Genomic DNA, 20,098 nt, shown 5'->3' with positions numbered 1-20,098 from the left:
GGGTGTGTGTGTGTGTTGTGTGGCTAATCTAGGAATGACTCTTGCTCTTCTGAGAGTCACTGGTAGAACTGTGGAAACACTGTCCCTGTCCAAGGCCTTTCTTCATTCGTTAGCACCTTCATTCTTTCAAAACACGTTTATGTGGAGTCCATCTGGTGTCAGGGAGAACTGTAGGAGCCAGCTGACAAAGATGACCAACAGAGTTGGGGCCCTGGCCTCAGAGCCTACCAGAGTGAAACGAGAGATGGTCACCTCATGGCCCACAGCATGACGGTGTCATCCTCCACTGGGCATTGTGTGGATAGGAGTTGGGACGGGATTCCCTGAGGAAGTTGTAAACAGCCTGAGGCCCCACATTTGGGTGAGAGGCCACTGGGCCAGGCAGGCCAGGGGACAGGAGGACAGGAGCAGAGGCAGGCCAGGGCCAGGCAGAAGCCTGCAAGGCAGGAGTGGGCGAGCCCAGCAAGGCCTCCAAGGTCATGGGAGTGTCTTAGACTCTCAAGGATGGTGGGAGCCATAGTAGGGTGTGGAGCAGGAAAGTAGCACAATCACGTGTGCGTATCTGCGTATTTAAATGTATTTAAATGCCTCAGGTGGGAAGAGTGGTGATTGGGAAGTGGAAGGAGACTTGCAGGTCAGCAGAGTGAAGGTGAGGTCTGGGAGAACAGAAGTGGGGAGGGAAGGGATGCTTGGGATTCCAGAGGTTTTGGGGTTGGGGACAGGGCAGAGCTGGCAGCAGCCTTTCTTTTGACCTAGTGTGAGGGACGTGGATCCCTTCTGCACTCATGAGTCTTTGGAATGTTCATCCTTCCTGTCTGAGTTTGAGGAGGGTGTGTGCAAGCACATGTGCACAGGTGCACGCATGTGTGCAAAGAGCCCCTAAACCTGTTCCCTAGGGTTCTTGTTCAAAAGGTGCACTTGGCATATGCCGTGTAAGCCATCACCTAATAGAGCAATTCCTGACTGGTTAATAAAGCAGATTAAAATGAATCCTTTATTAATCACTTTCCGAAAGCATAGGTTTACCTGAATTCATCTTAGCCATCCAGTGTCTCCACACTCCTAATTTTAATTTACAGGTATTTAGTAGATTTTGAATTAATTTGCATAAAGAATATAATTCTAGAGGGCTACTTTTATAAGAAGGACTGTGCTATCTGAGCCTTGCAGACATGGTTTAGAATTATAAAACAAAAGAAATTAAATTTGAAAGAAAAACAGGCTTTACATTTTTAATTCTATGATTGTTTTCTACTGTGATCACATAGCCAAGAAGGATTCAATAGTTTGTTCATTATCAGCAATCACTTGAGTAGGTTTCTTCACAAGTATATTATTATACTGTATGTCTTTCTGAGTATGTGTGTGTGTGTATATATAGTGTGTATGTATATCTGTGTGTATATATATAATGTGTATATATATATCTGAGTGTGTATATATAATGTCTGACTGTATGTAAATTTATAAAATGCTCAGTGCACATTAAATAGAATGCTTTATCTTTCCAATAAAAACGAAGCCATTTCAAGAGGTATTCTATTTCATATTTTATTCACTTGCTGTAAAGGAAGCACCAACATGTTTCAAGGTTTGCTTGACAACCTCTACCAGTTGTGATAAAGGAAAGATAAAGAGAAGAGGTTAAAATCTTTGAGGACACTTTTAACCTTTGTCTGTTCCTTCTCTGTCCCATTTTTCATGTCTTCTCTTCCCAGATGACAGCATCGACCTGGCATTGATAGGATGTATGCTTTTGAGTTGTTTCGTGAGGAATAGAGGTGGTTGCAGAACTGGCTCATTTCTCTTCCAGCCTGTCCTTTGGATAAATAGTGCCCTTTGGTGGCCTGTGGGGTCAAGTTTTTACCTGTGGTCTTGGAGGTTGCTATTTTATTTCTCTGTTAAAAATGGGTTCCCTGCTGCAGGGATAGAATTCATACAGTTGGTCCTGTTAGCAGCATGGTCTAACTGGTTGAGTGGAGAGATTTAATAAAAGAATATTTCTTTGTATGACAGTACAATCAAGATAATGTTTTAGAATGGACTTAAATATTTTAAACCATATTGCTTAAGATGACAACCAGCTTCTTGGAGTAGCTCAGATGTAAAAAGCAGGAGACAGGAAAAAAAAAAGTGCAATGCATAAAATGTATTAACATTCTGCAAATAATTCTAGCTTTTTAAATAAATAATTTCCTTTTATAAAGTCATTATGTTATTACATTTTTATCCCCAGAGAATCATGTAGGCCCCTGTCTATTTTTAAAGAAGAGATTGTGAAAATAACAACAGTAATAAAAATAATAATGATACAAACATTGGCTGCTATCACAACATTTTGGATTGGACTCATCCAATTCTGTTTTCTCTTCTCTGATAATTTAGCTTAATCCTGTGCCTGAATCAGACTGTTGAAACAATATACTAGAATAGATATGACCTCTATACCTGATCCATTTAAGACGGACATGGTGACACACGCCTGTAACCCCAGCTATTTGGGAGGCTGAGGTGGGAGGATCGCCTGAGCCCAGGAGTTTGAGGCTGCGGTGAGCTATAATTATGCCACTGCACTCCAGCCTGGGTGACACAGTAAGACCCCATCTCTTAAAAAAGTTAAAAATAAATAAATGAATAATCCACTCAAGCTTAAATGAAAATGTGTATATTAAAATCATATGCTATTTTAGGTTATTTTTTCATAATTTTATTAACATGTAACTTCAGTTGATAGATTGATCTGTATATATAATCTATAAAACCAATATATGTAGTATACACGTTTGCACTTGAAAACTATTTACTAGGCTGGGCGCGCTGGCTCACGCCTGTAATCCCAGCACTTTGGGAGGCCGAGGTGGGCAGATCACGAGGTCAGGAGATCGAGATCATCCTGGCTAACACGGTGAAACTGCATTTCTACTAAAAATACAAAAAATTGGCCAGGCCTGGTGGTGGGTGCCTGTAGTCCCAGCTACTTGGGAGGCTGTGGCAGGAGAATGGCGTGAACCCGGGAGGCGGAGCTTGCAGTGAGCTGAGATCGCTCCACTGCACTCCAGCCTGGGCGACAGAGTGAGATTCTGTCTAAAAAAAAAAAAAGAAAAGAAAAGAAAGAAAACTATTTACTCAAGGGAATCTCTTCCAAATCCCCTTAAATGGGTCTGCATGTAAGAAAACCAGAACAGTCATTTGTGAAATATTTTCTTTTAGAGTCAGGTACATTTCATACACGAGCTAACCATGTGTTAACAGTGTGGTAGGATTTCTCTCTCATATTCTCCCCCCTTCTTTCCTTTTGTTCAGAGAATTTGGATGGAGAGACCCGGAACTGCCGGAAGTGATTCAGATGTTGCAGCACCAGTTTCCCTCGGTCCAGTCTAACGCAGCAGCCTACTTGCAACACCTCTGTTTTGGAGACAACAAAATTAAAGCCGAGGTCAGTGCTCCTTGGATTCTGAAATGATTGGTGTCAGATTCATAAGCACTTAGATCTTCTTAATGTTGATGGGGAAAAGAATTAGGAGAACTGAAGTTATGCTTTTAAAATTTAGATCTATATTTATGACTAGAACATAGCATGTTTCATCTAATTGATTAGCATGCCTGTTCATGCATTCTTCGTTTTTTAGTATTTGAATACCGAGGAACGGAGGACCAATAGTGTATGCTAGTTATTAATAGAGGCTGGATTGTCAAATGCCATACTTGCAACGTGATTTGTCTTTCTCTTCCCAATTCCGACTCTGGGAGTTTTCTCTGCCCCTAAATCCTAAAGACATACTAAGCATCAATTGTTATCTCCAAATTACAATAAAATTATTATAGTCAGTATAAGCTATGACCTGTCCTTCCTGAGGAACTCATTGACAGGATAAGGACTCTAGGCACTAAATTGGCTTTGTGTTATAACCAAGTGTTTGGTGCTATTTACAAACGAATAATGGATTAAATGTGGATATGTGTTCCATTAAGGAGACTATTGTCCATGTCCATCATGTAAACAACTGTTAACATGCTCTGTGTTTTTGGGATACATGAAGTGCATATATTATGCTGTGTGATATTTTTGGAAAATCACAGTGGTCACTGCAGCCAAATCTAAGTTTTTTGGACAAGGGACAAGCATTTGCGTATAAGGAACTGAGTAGTCAATTTTTAAAAAAAGATTTTATAAACTATAACGAGTCATCTTTACGGCGTGTAAGCAATTCTGGGGATGAGTCTAAATTAGTTTAAGAGTGGAAAGAGAGATTTGAAGATATAATTGCAATTTATTATAGATTTTGCTTGCTTGCATTGGGATATACATAGCCTCATGGCTTTTTATTTTTTCCATCTCTCTTCCCCTGGGACTGCAAAGAACATGGTCCATGTTTGTTCTTATCAGGAAAGTCCTGTTTCTTTGTGGAATGAATATAGAGCAATGGTTCTCAACCAGGTGTGATTTTGTTCCAAGGTACATTTGATATCTGGAGACATCTTTGGTTGTCACAGCTGGAGGAGGCTGTGGGTATCCCTTGTAGAGATCAGGGATGCTGCTAAACATCCCAGAAAGTGCAGGGCAGCCCCCCAAAGAGAATCACCCAGCCCCAAATGTCAGCAGTGCCAAAGTTTAGATATAGAGAAATATTGTCCATCTAAGAAAAATTTTAAATGTGAAAAAATACCAACTGTTAAAGTGACCTAAAAATGCATTAAAGTTATGTGATTCCTGTCCCAAACATATGTTAACTTAGTCCTTCTCTATTTTTAATAGAAAAAAAAATGGCCATGCAAAATAAAGGACAGATTTCTGACGGGGGGATCACATACCATCATCATATGTTGTCTTTTTTTGAAGACCATAGCTTTTCTCTTTTTTGAAGACTATAACTATTCTTTCAGTCTTCTTTTTTGAATACTATAACTTTGAGGGTTTCTCTGAAGGTCATGAAAGCATTTCATTTCATCGTTAGCATGAATTGATTCAAGAGTGTTATAGTGCCCCACCGAAGTGGGATGGGCTCCCACCCAAAATTTGGTTGTTCTGATGCCAAGGTTGCTGGCATGACTCACACACCAAGAGGGCCTGAAAAGGTGTCACTTACACAGTGAGGCTTTCTGGGTCAAGCACAGTGGCTCCCAGGCATGTCCAAAATTGTCTTGAGAAAGCTTATGGAAAGGAAACTGTCGTGGAGTTTTTATGGTTGTAGGAAGTGGGTTCTCACATGCAGACTGGGCCTTGTACGGGTTGAAACTCCTGCGGATACCAAAAAAGGAAGCTCTTGAGTTTTATCAGCTTGCTCAGATGTGGGGCAGAGGAAGGAAGGGTGAGGCTTCAAAGCTGTCAGAAGTCAAACATCAAGAGATAGAGTCAGACTCTATTACAAGGAGTCACCCGGCCAGGCAATGCAGGCTTCATGGCCCAGGGAAGTCTGAAGTCATGGTCTAACTGGCTCTGTAAACGTGATCCATGGGCCAGCCTTGGGGCCTCTCAGTGGCGATGCCACCTGATAAGAGCTGTAGTGACAGCAGCTGTAGACTTGTTTCCAGCTACATCAGAATGACCCACAGTGCACTGTGGTGAACACAGGCCTTCCAGTGAAGGGGCAACCAGCACATGAGTCATGGCAGATGGATGAGCTTCCCGGGCTGGCTTTCCTGCTTACCAGCTCAGTCACCTTGAACTACCTGATTATCCTGGGGCCTCTTTTCTAATCTTTAAAATGAAGATGCTGATATCTTCTCTGTAGAATCTTTGCAAGAATTAAATGACTTAACATATACAAACTGCTTAGTAGCGAAATGTGCATTCATCCACCTTCTTTTTGGCCAGGAACAGTTAAGACACTAAAGTTATTGTTTTATTTTATGTATATTTCTAAGTGTCAGTGTGTATATATGTGTCTCTGTGTGTACATGTGTCTGTGTGTGTGCCTGTGTCTCTGTGTGTGTATGTGTGTGTGTCTGTCTCTGCGTGTGTGTACATATGTGTGCTTCTGTTTATTTTTTAATTTTGCTGTGGGTGCCGTCAAGGTTGCCTGTATCACTTCTCACTGTTTGGGGTGGCCCCCAGCAGCTGGCACTCCTAGCAGCAGTTCATGTTATTGATGGCAGCCCTCCATGCTACCTTCTAAAGGCTGCAAACACTTCCAGGCCCCATGATAATGTTCCCAGGGGACCTGGGAGGCTGGGATGAGAAGGAAGGGAAGGGTGGTATATGACTGAGTGCACACCCTGATCCCGAGTTGACAAAATGAGATTGAAGTTAGTAAGCGTTAGCCAAAGGAACATGGGAAGTGCAAAAGGCTTAAATAAAACACAGAGGAAGCTTCCAGAGTTTCCCTTTCTTTCTCCCATTCAGTCACATAGGGAGGCGTGCATATGTGCATACACACATACACACACACACACAGACACATAAACTCTAATAAGGATTCTACACAGATCTATTTTGTTCTCTCATCCTCACTCCAAGATCAAACTGTTAGTAATTGGTTCTACCTTTGTGACAGATGGCTGCCTGTCGTGTTTTCATACACAGACATTGAATTTTATAATTACCTGTTGTCCAAATACTAATTTTGCAGGCACTAGCCTTTCCAAATTTACTCAGTCCTCTAGTCTTTCTACTGCATTTTATTGAACTGATTTAGCCCTTCAGTCTACATTTCATCATTCATATTGACTTTGCTCACACAATGGGTAGGCCATTGAACGAAGGGCAGAACTACATCTTCTATATGCAGAGGGTCATAAATCATGCCTTTCTTGTTCCTTATTCCTGTGATTTGTACGGTTTTCATATAATAAAGCCAAGAACATCAATTTTTTTTCAAAATGATACCAGATCTTGTATGTGCAATTTTGAGAATTTGCTTCCGTAAGTCAGCAGATAAAATCCTCATCCCTGGCTTTTCCTGCTGCTCTAGTGAACTTGGATTTAAGACCATCTCCTCAGTTCCCCTCTGTATTAGTCCATTCTCATGCTGCTATGAAGAAATACCCAAGACTGGGCAGTTTATAAAGAAGAGAGGTTTAATGGACTCACGGTTCTGCATGGCTGGGGAGGCCTCAGGAAACTTATAATCATGGCAGAAGGTACCTCTTCAGGTACCTTCTACAAAAGAGAGATTGAGTACAAGCAGGGGAAATGCCAGACACTTATAAAACCATCAGATCTTGTGAGAACTCACTCACTATCATGAGAACAGCAGTAGGGGGAACTGCCCACATGATCCAATTACCTCCACCTGGTCCTACCCTTGACATCTGGGGATTATTACAATTCAAAATGAGATTTGGGTGGGGACACAGAGCCAAACGATATCGTTCCACCCCTGGCCCCTCCCAAGTTTCATGTCCTGACATTTTAAAACACAATCATGCTTTCCCAACAGTCCCCAAAGTCTTAACTCATTTCAGCATTAACCCAAAAGTCCAAGTCCAAAGTCTCATCTGAGACAAGGCAAGTCTCTTCTACCTATAAGCCTGTAAAATCAAACACAGGTTAGTTCCTTCCAAGATACAATGGGGTACAGGCATTGGGTAAATACATCTTTTCCAAGTGGGAGAAATTGGCCAAAACAAGGGGGCTACAGGCCCCATGCAAGCTCGAAATCCAATAGGGCAATCATTAAACCTTAAAGTTCCAAAATGATCTCCTTTGACTTCATGTCTCACTCGCAGGCCATGCTGATGCAAGAGATGGGCTCCCATGGCCTTGAGCAGCTCTGCCCTATGGCTTTGCAGGGTACAGCCCCACTCCCAGCTGCTTTCACAGTCTGATGTTGAGTGTCTGCAGCTTTTCCAGGCACATGGTGCAAGCTGTCAGTGGATCTACCATTCTGGGTCCTGGAGGATGGTGACCCTCTTCTCACAGCTCCACTAGGCAGTGCCCCAGTGGGGACTCTGTGTGGGGGCTCCAACCCCTTGTTTCTCTTCCTCACTGCACTAGCAGAGGTTCTCTATGAGGGCTCCCACCCCTGCAACAAACCTCTGCCTGGACATTCAGGGCATTTCCACACATCCTGTGATATCTAGGCAGAGGTTCCCAAACCTCAATTCTTGACTTTTGTGCACCCACAGACTCAACACAACATGGAAGCCACCAAGGCTTGGGGCTCACACCCTCTGAAGCAATGGCCTGAGCTGTAGCTTGGCCCCTATTAGCCATGGCTGGAGCCAAAGCATCTGGGACGCAGGGCACCATGTCCTGAGGCTGCAAAGAGCAGAGAGGCCCTGGGCCAAGCCCACAAAACCATTTTTCCCTTCGCAGGCCTCCATGCCTGTGAAGGGAGGGGATGCCCTGAAGGTCTCTGACATGCCCTGGAGACATTTTCCCCATTGTCTTGGTGATTAACGTTCATTTGGCTTCTTGTTACTTATGCAAATTTCTGCAGCAAGCTTGAATTTATCCCCAGAAAATGAGTTTTCCTTTTCTATCACATTATCGGGCCTCAAATTTTTCAAACTTTTATGCTCTGCTTCCTCTTGAATGGTTTGTGGCCTAGAAATTTCTTCTGCCACATACCCTAAATCATCTCTCTCAGTTTCAAAGCTCCACAGATCTCTAGAGCAGGAGCAAAATGCTGCCAGTCTCTTTTCTAAAGCATAGCAAGAGTCATCTTTGCTCCAGTTCCCAAGAATTTCCGCATATCTATCTGAGACCACCTCAGCCTGGACTTCCTTGTCCATATCACTATCAGCTTTTTGGTCAAAGCCATTCAACAAGTCTCTAGGAACTTCCAAACTTTTGTACTTCTTCGTATCTTCTTCTGAGCCCTCCAAACTGTTCCAACCTCTGCCCATTACCTAGTTTCAAAGATGCTTCCATGTTTTCAAGTATGTTTACAACAACAGCCCACTCCTGGTACCAATCTACTCAAGACTGGGTTATTTATTAAAAAAAAAAGAGGTTTAATGGACTCACAGGACTGGAGAGGCCTCAGAAAACTTACAATCATGGCAGAAGGCACCTTTTCACGGGGGCAGGAGAAAGAATGTATTCAAGCAGGGGAAATGTCAGATGCTCAGATCTCGTGAGACTCACTCATTATCACGAGAACACCATGGAGGAAACCACCGCCATGGTCTGATTACCTTCACCTGGTCCTGCCCTTGACACATGGGGATTTTTACAATTCAAAGTGAGATTTGGGTGGGGACACAGAACCAAACCATATCACCCTCCCAGCAGTGAGGTGAACTGAGGAGGGAGGGCTGGGTGGGATCTAGCTCAGCAATCTCCAGTGACTAAGGCAGAGTTTGAATTCCACTGAGTTCTCTGATCCAGGGTAGGACATTAGCTTTAATTACTTTGTAGATCAGCAAGTTTTTAAAAACTGAGATAGAAGTGTAGTCACATAGGCAGTAGTCAGAGCCAGACTGAGATAAGATCAGAAGAAAAGCAGTCAAGGAAAAATTAAAGAGGATGGGAGAAGGAGAAGGAATAAAGTGAAGGTTCAGGTGATTGCTGCAAACACTGTAAGTTTGTGTGGTCCATATTCATGGGTGAATGAATATCTGAGATGGAGGTGGATCCTCCCACTTTAAAGGGCGCAGGCATGATTAGTGTGGATGGATGGCAGTACTCCTTGAACTGTGTCTGTCATCTACACTGTCTCCTAGATTGTTGGGAAAGTCACCATAAATTAAGCCTTTAGACAGAGGAATTATTAAACATGGACACTTCCTCAGGTGTATGGACTATAAGCATCTTTTAGGAGGTGTCTAAATGTTGCTAACTTTTGCAGATTTTTAATGAATCCTTTCTTCATTCTTTTTGGAAACTCACCTCAGCTAAGAATATTATGATTATCCCATTGATTTGGGGATACTAAGTGCATTTCATGGGTAGTGAGGATTGCAGTTTATTTATGTTCCTCCTGCCTGCACTTTCCCCCATTTCTTCCAATGCACACACCAGAGTTGGCATGCAGGTGGCACCCCCTTTCATATACAGACAGTTATACAAAAAGAGGAGTATATATATGTGTATATATACACAGTTATACAAAAAGAGGAGTGTATACACACACACACACACACACACACACACACACACAATATGGCTGCATTCAAGGTAATATGTATCTTAGTGGTTTAAAAGTGTTTGCACATTTTCAAGTGGCAAATAGGGATTATTTTTAAATGTTTAAATATTTCTATTTATTTATTTATTTTTAGAGACAAGGCCTGTTTCTGTCACCCAGGCTGGAGTGCAGTGGTGTGCAATCATAGCGTGCTGTAGCCTTGAACTCCTGGGCACAAGTGGTCCTCAGCCTTAACCTCTCAAGTAGCTGGGATTATAGGTGTGCACCACCATGCCCAGCTAAATATTTTATTTTGTTATAAGTTAATAAATCAATTAACTTTTTAAAACTTTAAGTTAATCTAACAAAAATTATAAATGTTCAAATAATTGGAAAATGTATTTTCTTTTAAACATAGACCATCCTTATTAACATGCCTCATTTTTAAACATGCCTTATTTCAAAAATTCAAACTTTATTATGTGACTTTATGTGTGAGAAGGATTGACTTGTACTCCTTTCTTTTTGATAGAAATGTCTGGTGACCAGCACTGATAAAGATGTAATTTAAGGTTTCGACCTGATTACTTTTTGTTATATCAAAAAGTAGCTTCAGCCGTCTTATATATGAAGTGTTTACAGATCTTATATAGTAAACTTACACAGGCCCAAGATAATAACTCTTGCTCTAGGAAATCAATATTGATTTTATTTTTCTAACTCCTAACAATCTTTCCAATTACCTTATCATCCTAACTGCTATAAAACATTTTTGTTTTTAAAGAAATGAAATTTTCAGTCCTAGTGGAAAGCAAAAGAGTGTACTGATAGCTTGCTTTGTGTTAGTGGGAGGGTCCAAATATCAATAGCATATAGATCCTGTCTTTAAGGAATCTGGCTGGGTGTGGTGGCTCATGCCTGTAATCCTAGCACTTTTGGAGGCTGAGGTGGGAGGATTGCTTAAGCTCAGGAGACCGGTGTCAGCAACATAGCCAGACCCTGTCTCTACAAAAAATGCAAAAATTAGCTGGGCATGGTGGTGCCCCACTGTAGTCCCTGCAACTTGGCAGGCTGAGGCAGGAGGATCTCTTGAGCCTAGGAGGACGAGACTGCAGTAAGTGGAGATCATGCCACTGCACTCCAGCCTGGGTGACAGAGTAAGACTCTGTCTCAAAAAAAAAAAAAAAAAAAAAAAAATCCATAACCTGCAGGACAGAAAATAAGTAAACAGGACATTCTAATAGCATGTGTTAGGCATGATGGAGAGGTGAAGCCACAGCAGTAAAATGAGCATTCACATTCTTTTTTTTTTTTTTTTTTTTTTGAGAGAGAGAGACAGAGTCTCCTCTGTTGCCTAGGCTGGAGTGCAGTGGCACAATATTGGCTCACTGCAACCTCTGCCCCCTGGGTACAAGTGATTCTCCTGCCTCAGCCTCCCAAGCAGCTAGAATTACAGGCATTCACCACCACGCCTGGCTAATTTTTGTATTTTTAGTACAGATGGGTTTTCACCATGTTGGCCAGGCTGGTCACGAACCCCTGACCTCAGGAGATCCACCAGCCTTGCCCTCCCAAAGAGCTGGGATTACAGGCATGAACCATCACGCCCAGGCAACAGGGCATTCTAATACCATGTGTTAGGCATGATGAAGAGATGAAGCCACAGCTGGTGAGAGTCCAGCTTACATCCCAGCCTTGTGGAGTCAGGGAAAACAGCCTGCTTCCTACACTGATGGCCACACTAAGTCTTAAATTAGAAGTTGCCAGAAAAATATAACCTAAGGCATACCCACTTAGAACTCATGGAAGACAGCTCATATTTGCAGTTGTCTGTGTGTCTGTGTGTCTAGACTAGATAGTTGCAATATACTTATATTATTTATACTAATGTTTTGGCTAAATTCACATTACCTTTAAGTATGGAACATAGAAATTGATTTCTGTGCATAAAATATGCATACCTTTCCCCTCCCCCATAACTTTTTATTCCAACAAATTTAGGACATTTCATCTGTTAAAAAAATTGAGACTTGTTCCTGTCTACTAGACTTAAAGTGCTTCATAATTTCTATTTTATTCTTAGTTCTTTCTACCTCATATAGTTCGAGCGAATGTGCTATTCATCTTTTCAGTCAACTACCTTTGAATCATTTCTTCTCTTTCTTTCATCATAAATTGTTTCACATTTTTGGAAAAGAGCCTGTATTTCTTTGATTAAATATCAGTAGAGAGGATACCACTGAGCTTATAGCAACAGCTTTGGAGCCAGGCTGCCTGCATTTGAACCCTGGCTGCTGTACTACTTTCTAGCTCCATGACCTTGAGCAAGTTTCTTTACCTCTCTGAGACTCAGTCTCCCAGACTATGAAACTGCGTTGAGACTCCATATCATGGCAGAGAGAACACATGTAGACTGCCAGCACAGAGCAGGTGGCAAAGGAGTATGAGTTATTTTTAGCATATGCTGCAAAATAAATAAGGAAATCTCTTTCCAACAGTTAAATGTAAAACCAATTCCATAGTTTTATAGACAGAATACTTGTATTGTTCATCATCCACATTTTGAGATCTGCTATTGTCAACAAAGGAAGTTGAACACATACACACAGTGTGTGGCTCTGTGCTAAGCCACTGTTTACACAACTAGATTCAACTACTGCCCTTTAGGAAGTTAGAATCAAAGAGCCATCTGCACATACCAACATAAAGCAACATATAGACCCAAATGCTTGATATATTGATATGTGAAAGTGGAACTAATTCATATTCAACAGATAATCACTGAGCAGCTATAAAGTTGCAGGCTCTGTTTTTGACCTCAATAATCCAGCAGTGAACAAAATAGACCCCCATGAGTAGGGGAAAGCAACAATAAACACATGCAGGCTGATATTGTTTGGCCATGTCCCCATACAAATCTCGAATTGTAGCTCCCATAATTCCCACATGTCATGGGAGGGACCCAGTGGGAGGTAATTGAATCATGAGGATAGGTCTTTCTTGTGCTGTTCTTGTGATAATAAATAAGTCTCATGAGATTTGATGGTTTTATAAAGGGGAGTTTCCCTGCACAAATTCTCTCTTTTTTGGATGCCATGTAAGATGTCCCTTTGCTCTTTCTTCATCTTCCGCCATGATTGTGAGGCCTCCCCAGTCATGTGGAACTGTGAGTCAATTAAACCTCTTTCCTTTATAAATTATCTAGTCTCGAGTGTGTCTTTATTAGACATGTGAAAAAGGACTAATACACAGGCATACATTCATCATGGGTGAGATGGTAATGTGGGCTATGGAGGAAATACAACACAGTAAAGTGGGTGGACCGCAATAAGGAGTGGGTGAAGAGAGGCAGCTGCCATTCTGTAGAAAATGGTCAGGAAAGCCATCTCTGAGAAGTAGCCTCGGAGCAGAGCTTGAAGGCAGTCAGAGAGAGTACCTCAGAGCTAGATATCTAAGGCATGTGCTCATTTGTGCTTGCTTCCAAGGGCTATGGGAACCAAGTGCCACAAACTGAGAGATGTGGAACAATGGAAATCTGTTCTCTCATGATGCTGGAGGCTACAAGTCCAAGATTGAGAAGGGGCAGGGCCATGGTCACACTGAAACTCAGGGTGGAATCCTTCCTTGCCTCTGCCTGGCTTCTGCTGGTGGCCGCCAGTACTCAGCATTCTTTGGCTTTATCTCTAATCTCTGCCTCTGTCTTCACGTGGCCATCTCCTCTAGGCGTGTTTCTTTCTGTATCTCTTCTCCTCTTCTTATAAGGGCTTATGTTGTACTGGATTAGGACCTAGCCTATCTTAACTTGATTACATCTGTGTAGACCCTATTTCCAAACAAGGTCACGTTTGTAGGTCCCAGGTACTAGGGTTTCAATATATCTTTTGTGGGGGACGATATTCAACCTATAACAAGGAGTAACAAAGAGTGTGGCTGGAACCTAGCAAGTGAGGTGGCGAGGGGTAGGAGGTGAGATCAGACAGGTAATATCCCAGGGTTGGATCACATAAACCACATAGGCCAGTGCCTTATTATTAATATCAGAGGAGAAGGAGCTGGGTGTGCTTTTTGGCAGGGTGGTTTGGAAAGAAATACATCTTAAGAAACAGTGCTTCACCAGGTTGTGGAATCTATGAAATGGTCAAAGGAGGGGTAGCTGGTGGTATAAAAGAAGAGGAAGAGAATCTCTGAAGAAGATGGGAAATGGGTAAATTCACTGGGTAGTGTCAACCAAGAACAGGTGAAAGACCAAACTGCAGTTCAAGAAGACAAGGCAGTGTTTATAGGGGTCTTAATGTTAGGAATTATAATTCAGGAAACAATTTAGCTTCTGAAGAGACAGAGGGGAGTAGAGGATTTTAAGAGAAAACCAAAAGGAAGCTCAGAGTGATTACACAAGTTGTTTTGGAGAATTATCATTGGTAGAGGTGGCTGACTTAGAACATGCGTCCATAGTTTACTGGTGGTCGCTGTTCAGGGGTTGCAATGCTGGAGAAATTCAGCTGTTTTCCAGAATGTGGTGGTCACTGCAGTTTGACCTACTTCAAAGGTCAAGACAAGTTCCTGGTTTTTTCTGTTGTTGCTGTTGCCAGTTAGCAAGACACACAGGCAGTCTTTCTCACAATGACTTTCTGACTCCAATTTAGAGCTCTGAACCACAGAGACACCATTTCATATATCACACTTCACAGCAGGATTGCCCAGGAAGATGTAAAAGAAGCCAAAAAGGGCTGCCCAGTAACCTACAGTAGCCTCTTGTAATAATCCAAAAATGACTGAGAAAGTATGATAAAAACAAAGAAAGTGTCATAAAAACAAGGTGACTTATTGGATCTGAAGGAGATGTGAATGATTTATGATAGGACATGTAATCCATAATTAGGAAGTAAACCAGAAAGACTCAGAAATAAGAGAATGTTAGTAAGTGGGAGAAACTGGAGGGGCATTTGACTAAGAACCTTCCAGAACAGCACTGTGGAAGAGTCCAGGAGCCACACGAGGCAAGATGAAGCTCTCCTGTGAGGTTGGCCACCAGGATACTAGCGGTCATGCACACAGCCTGCAGGAAACAGCTGGGTGACATGTGACAAGTTAGGTCAGCACAAAGAAAAAGAAGGAAGGTAGTGACTTTAACAAACAGAGCTATAATTCCTATTTCAAAAAGATTTGGAATCTTGTCATGTTTAAATACAGCCAGGGAAGGAGGAAGAAGAGAGCAAGGAATGTGCTGAGGGTCAGTGTACCAGGCCTCGGTGGAGGGGTTTGCTCTGTGGAGAAGTTAAAGCTTCTCAGGGTCTACAACCTTTGTGAACACAAGAGAGATGTGATATGTGGTCCACAGTGAGCACTATTGCAGCCAGAGGCCAATATATTTTTCCATTTTCATGAAGGCTTGGTCCTTCACACATGAAGGATGATGGACGAGGCACACTCAGGAATTATTGGGCCAGTGCTTTCAGTGGAAAGGACCATGAGTCATCCTCAGTGGAGGAGATAATAAGAAGGCAATATTGCTAACAGCCTGGGACAGAATTACAACTAAAGAGGACAAATACCACTGCATGGAGGTATAGATCAACTTGGTGGGTAAGGCAGAATCATGGACTCAGAATACAGGGGAAAAAGCCGAGTAAGAAGGCCTCCAGAGACACCAAATCATGGTAATTCAGTCGTGTTTTTACTTACCAATAGATGGGACAGATGAGACGCAGGGGATCCCAGGCCAGGTGGGCCACTGCTACTAGCTGCCATATGCATCTCTTTTTTGCACATTGTATACCTCTCTACCCTCCTATCTCCACTGCCTGCTCCTTTTAACTCTCCTTTCTCCTCCTTTTCCTCCTAAACCTAAGCTGATTCTAGCATCCTGTAGCCATCAAGAGGCTTGTCCTGGCCTTGGAGATTTTCCCTGCAGGCTAAAGAGATTTTAGGGCTCCTCCAACAAAGGCCTCTCCTCCCAAATGTCAGGGAAGCATCAGATGTCAGCGTGACAGTTCTGTGTGAGGTGCCAAATGAGCACCTCTCCTGGTTCTAGAGGTCACTGAGTAGAGACTTCAGTAGATATGGCTCCCCCAGGACCAAGTTCAAGGGCCCAGATAATCTCTCTAGGGGCAGTAGAGACCTCACTGGTTTGATGATCTTTTCCATTTAGAAGTTTAACAGGAGAACTAGGAGAGGAAAGGAAACTACACTGGGGGAAGATGGGGCCTAAGGATGGGAATAGCCCTTAAAGTTTGTAGGAGGCAGCAAGAAAGGAAAACTGGCATCTTCTTCCCCAACTGGCTGTCAACTCAGTTTCTGAGCTGGTGACTTGCCTTGGGCTGCTGGAGTACAGTGGGGAGATCACACAGGGATTCAGCCAGACTTTGAGCAAGGACTGTATTCCTTTATGCTTAAAGGTCCCTTCAAGGAAGATGGACAAGGGCAGGGTCACAGGGGAGAGAAGAGACTAGTGATGGAGGGATTTAGATGTGTTCCTGCAGGAGCATGGCAGAAGGGGTGAAGCAAGGTGTAGGCATCAAAGATGTAGGGCCAAAGATGCAAAGATATGGGTGGCAGAGAGCTTCAGCCACCTAACTGGCCCCTGCTAAAGCCCAGGAGTCACCTTGGCAGAGATGGCCCACAGACATAGGCAGTGGCCTGGTGGCCTCTGGCCTGCCTTTATGTAAGGAAACACCTCTTCCTTCTCCCTCCCACCTCCAGTGAGAAAGGAAAAAAAACAGAGTGGAAGGAGATGGGTGGGAAGGGCACACCAGGGGGCTGGAGCTCACATCCAGCCTGCTTCAGGAGGTGGGATGTTGGAGATGGGGAGGGGGAAAGGATGGAAGTGGTAAAATGGACAGGCTTATTCCTTTTTATTTTTTTGAGACAGGGTCTCACTATCTCCCAGGCTAGAGTGCAGTGGTGTGATCAGGGTTCACTGCAGCCTTGACCTCCTGAACTCAAGAAATCCTCCTGCTTTGGCCATCCAAGTAGCTGGGACTACAGACAATGGCCACCATGCCATACTAATTTTTTTATTTTTTGTAGAGACAGGGTCTCCCTATGTTGCCCAGGATGATCTTGAACTCCCAGACTCAAGTGATCCTCCAGCCTTTGCCTCCCAAAGTGCTGAGAATACAGGCGTAAGCCAACACACCCCACAAGGCTTTTTCTTTATAACCAGAAGGAGGCCATTTTAATAGCCCAAAGTGAATGAAGTTAAGGAATCAGACCAATATTGTGATGAAATGTAGCTACCCTGCAGCGAGGCAAGACTCCTGATTAAAACCACCAGGTACACAAAGTTCTCTTTGCAAAACAGACGTGAGTCAGACAGCAGTCTCTGAAACTGGGTCATGACTTGCGAACAATGATGCAGCAGGTATTTTTCAGATCTCTTTGAAGTTTCCTTTCTGGGTTTGCTAAATATCACTTTGGGTTATTTTAACTCCATTTCTTCTTTGGGCCATGCTTCCCTTCTATTTTAGTGGGTCTTCTTTTTATCTTCCCCCCGCCTCTCCACCCACCCACAAAAGGTTTGTAGTCTTTGCAATGGTGAGCAGAAGAAACAGATGACCTGTGTGAATGTCAGTCCATTCGCATTTGCATCACAGGTGAAGGAGCCGGCACTCACTGAGGGATTTCTCACTGTGCTTTGCCGTTTTGATGCGTTTCTGATATGTCATCGTTTAGAGAAGAAGACCTGTACCTGAAGAACTAGTTGCTTTTTCAGGGACATAGTTCAACTTTATATCCACCATAAACTTCTTCATCTGGCATTCTGGTCATTTCTTTTGCTTTAGTCCATAGGGGAAGTGGCAGCAAAACCTTGGCCTTTCTCCTCCTGGTGACACTTGGCTTCTTATTGCTACCGACTCAGCACCCTCAGGCCTTGTTTCCAAGTAAAAATCTCTAAATCGTTGAACCAAGGAAGACGCACCTTGTTTATCTGTCATTTTCTTGATTTTTCCCTTCCAGACGTTCTCCAGGTTTTTCTGGCTCACAGAACTGGAGAGAACATTTTGTGAAAATACTGAGAGAAACGATACAAGAAGGCTTCGTATCATGTGATGTCCATGCATAGATTATAAGGCGCTGTCATCTCCTAAGATTTCATTGCAGTTATGAGCTTTCCTATGTTTTTGCAATCTCTGTTTCATTAATCCACCCTATGCAAATGATCTTAGACTTACTGCTTTTGAGCCTCTGATCACTCTTCCAACCTTATCTTCCAAGGTTATTGTTCCAGTTCATTCCAAATCTAAAGATTTAGACCTCCTCAACCTGGTGGAACTACAAATGCATAATAACCCTGCTCTGTGGGCACCTACATGTGCCATCTTGGAAATAGTTAACACAATGGAGGGGAAGAGCCTCCCTGACTTGAACAGGTGCCCCAGTTGGCTGACTTTAAATGTATGCAAATTTCTGGCTTGACCATGTTTCAGTCATTTCGTATCAGATGCTGATCGGAAGAGCTGTGTCTTCCTATTAGATGCACTTCAGCATTACAAATGTTTTTTAAATGTTTCAAGAAAAGCTATAGGTGCTCATTATATGACTACTCTAGTTTGTTAACCCTAGTGCACTTTTTAACCATGCTCCAAACATAAGAAAAAAAAATCTGCTTTGCTAAGAGCTCTTCAAAATTCACATTGCTCTTCTGTACTTACAATCCTTCTTAATTAGTTTGCCTCTTGCATGACAAGTAGAACACTGAGTTGGCATTAACTCTTTTGTTCTTTGCATTTAATTGTACTTATGGGATGATTTCTGTGTTTCCTGTGGATCTATACAGGCTCTCTTCAACTTCCAAAGATTGTTTGAAAGAATCTTGCAATTGAAATGTATGTCCCCTGGAAACGGTGTGATATATTAGGAGATTAGGCCCACACAAGCTTTGTTAAGGCAAAACGTCTCTGAACTCTAGCAGTGGGTGAATAATACTGGCATATCCAATCTCTAAGTATTTATGGAGACGGGCAAAGAGCGTTCCAGTAGCATGCCTGGGACTCATCCCAGCAGACCCTTGCATAGAAGGGTATGTTCGCTGCACAGTTTCCTTTCAAGCTTTGGAATGGAAGTGGGGATTATCATTGCTACTGACCCCAGGTGATCAAATCTGTTGTCTGGGCAGGGGTCCAGGGAAAATGGAGACAAATGAAAAGGAGCACAGAGACAATGACAGTGCCATTGTTAGGAGGGCTGGGTGAGCTTTGGGACTCCAGGTGTGGACTGAATGAAGGAGATGTGAGGAGTAGAAGCTCCTGTCTGCATTTCCCTTAAATCCCAGAGGAACTTCTCAGACTTCACCGACTGCCTGGCACTCCCTTCATTTAATTCTGCTTAACCTAACTAATATTCTTTCTGTTGCCACCATCTATGGGGCTTTTAAGCCAGTTTCCCTCTTTTCTTTTCACTGGGGAATGAGACACAACCTCCCAGCTGTTCCTTATTCTTTTCTATGTAATGCAAACACACTCTCAATTTTTTTTAATGGATTTTTACCATCTTCACAGGTGATGGAGAAGCATACCAGGAGTTAAATGTTTCCCTCCTATTTGTCCCTCTTCTGTTTTTCTCTCATGTTGTGAAGACACTAATAATAATATCATGTACAAATGATAAAATAGTGACATGGACAGTTGAGCAGAACGCTTCCCTTCAGTTGTCTTACAGAGCTCCCCTTTCAAGATGGAGCTGTTTGGCAATGACTGGTGAGTGGAGTTGGGGAGGTGGAGTGAGAATTAGGCCCCCTATTCACAGGCTAGAACAACTCTACCCTATTCTAAGAGATACTGAAATTAGACCACAGAAGAAAGAACTCTATCAACAGAGATCTGAAATTTCAGAGCTGAATAATTTCCAAAGTTCTTTTCCTGGGCCAAAGTCATGGTGTCCTGAGGGGAGATTCTGATCCTTTGACTTTTTCAGCTTCTGAAGGCTGGCTGCATTCCTTAGCTTGTGGTCTCTTCCTTCGTCTTCAGATTTCATCATTCTGACCTCTGACTCTAACATCACATCCCCTCTCTCTGCTTTCTTCTTATAAGGACTCTTGTGATGACACTGGGACCATCCAGATAATCCAGAACAAATGTCCCATCTCA

The 20,098-nt window shown here is 42.7% G+C and overlaps 1 protein-coding gene across 4 annotated transcripts in view; it reads left to right on the top strand.

Annotated features, from left to right (window-relative positions):
• CTNND2 (catenin delta 2) overlaps window positions 1–20,098 on the top strand; it is a 938,532-nt gene that overhangs the window by 669,931 nt on the left and 248,503 nt on the right. For all 4 annotated transcript variants that reach the window (XM_034959739.4, XM_034959737.3, XM_034959738.3 and 1 more), the window contains one exon: window positions 3,304–3,436. In XM_034959739.4, the coding sequence (XP_034815630.1) occupies window positions 3,304–3,436 (133 nt within the window). The remainder of the gene's footprint in view (window positions 1–3,303; window positions 3,437–20,098) is intronic.

The sequence above is a fragment of the Pan paniscus genome, chromosome 4 (assembly GCF_029289425.2).
Source record: "Pan paniscus chromosome 4, NHGRI_mPanPan1-v2.0_pri, whole genome shotgun sequence".
Lineage (NCBI taxonomy): Eukaryota > Metazoa > Chordata > Mammalia > Primates > Hominidae > Pan > Pan paniscus.
Note: the sequence above shows the minus strand (reverse complement) of the source record. Positions and strands in the feature narration are given on the sequence as shown.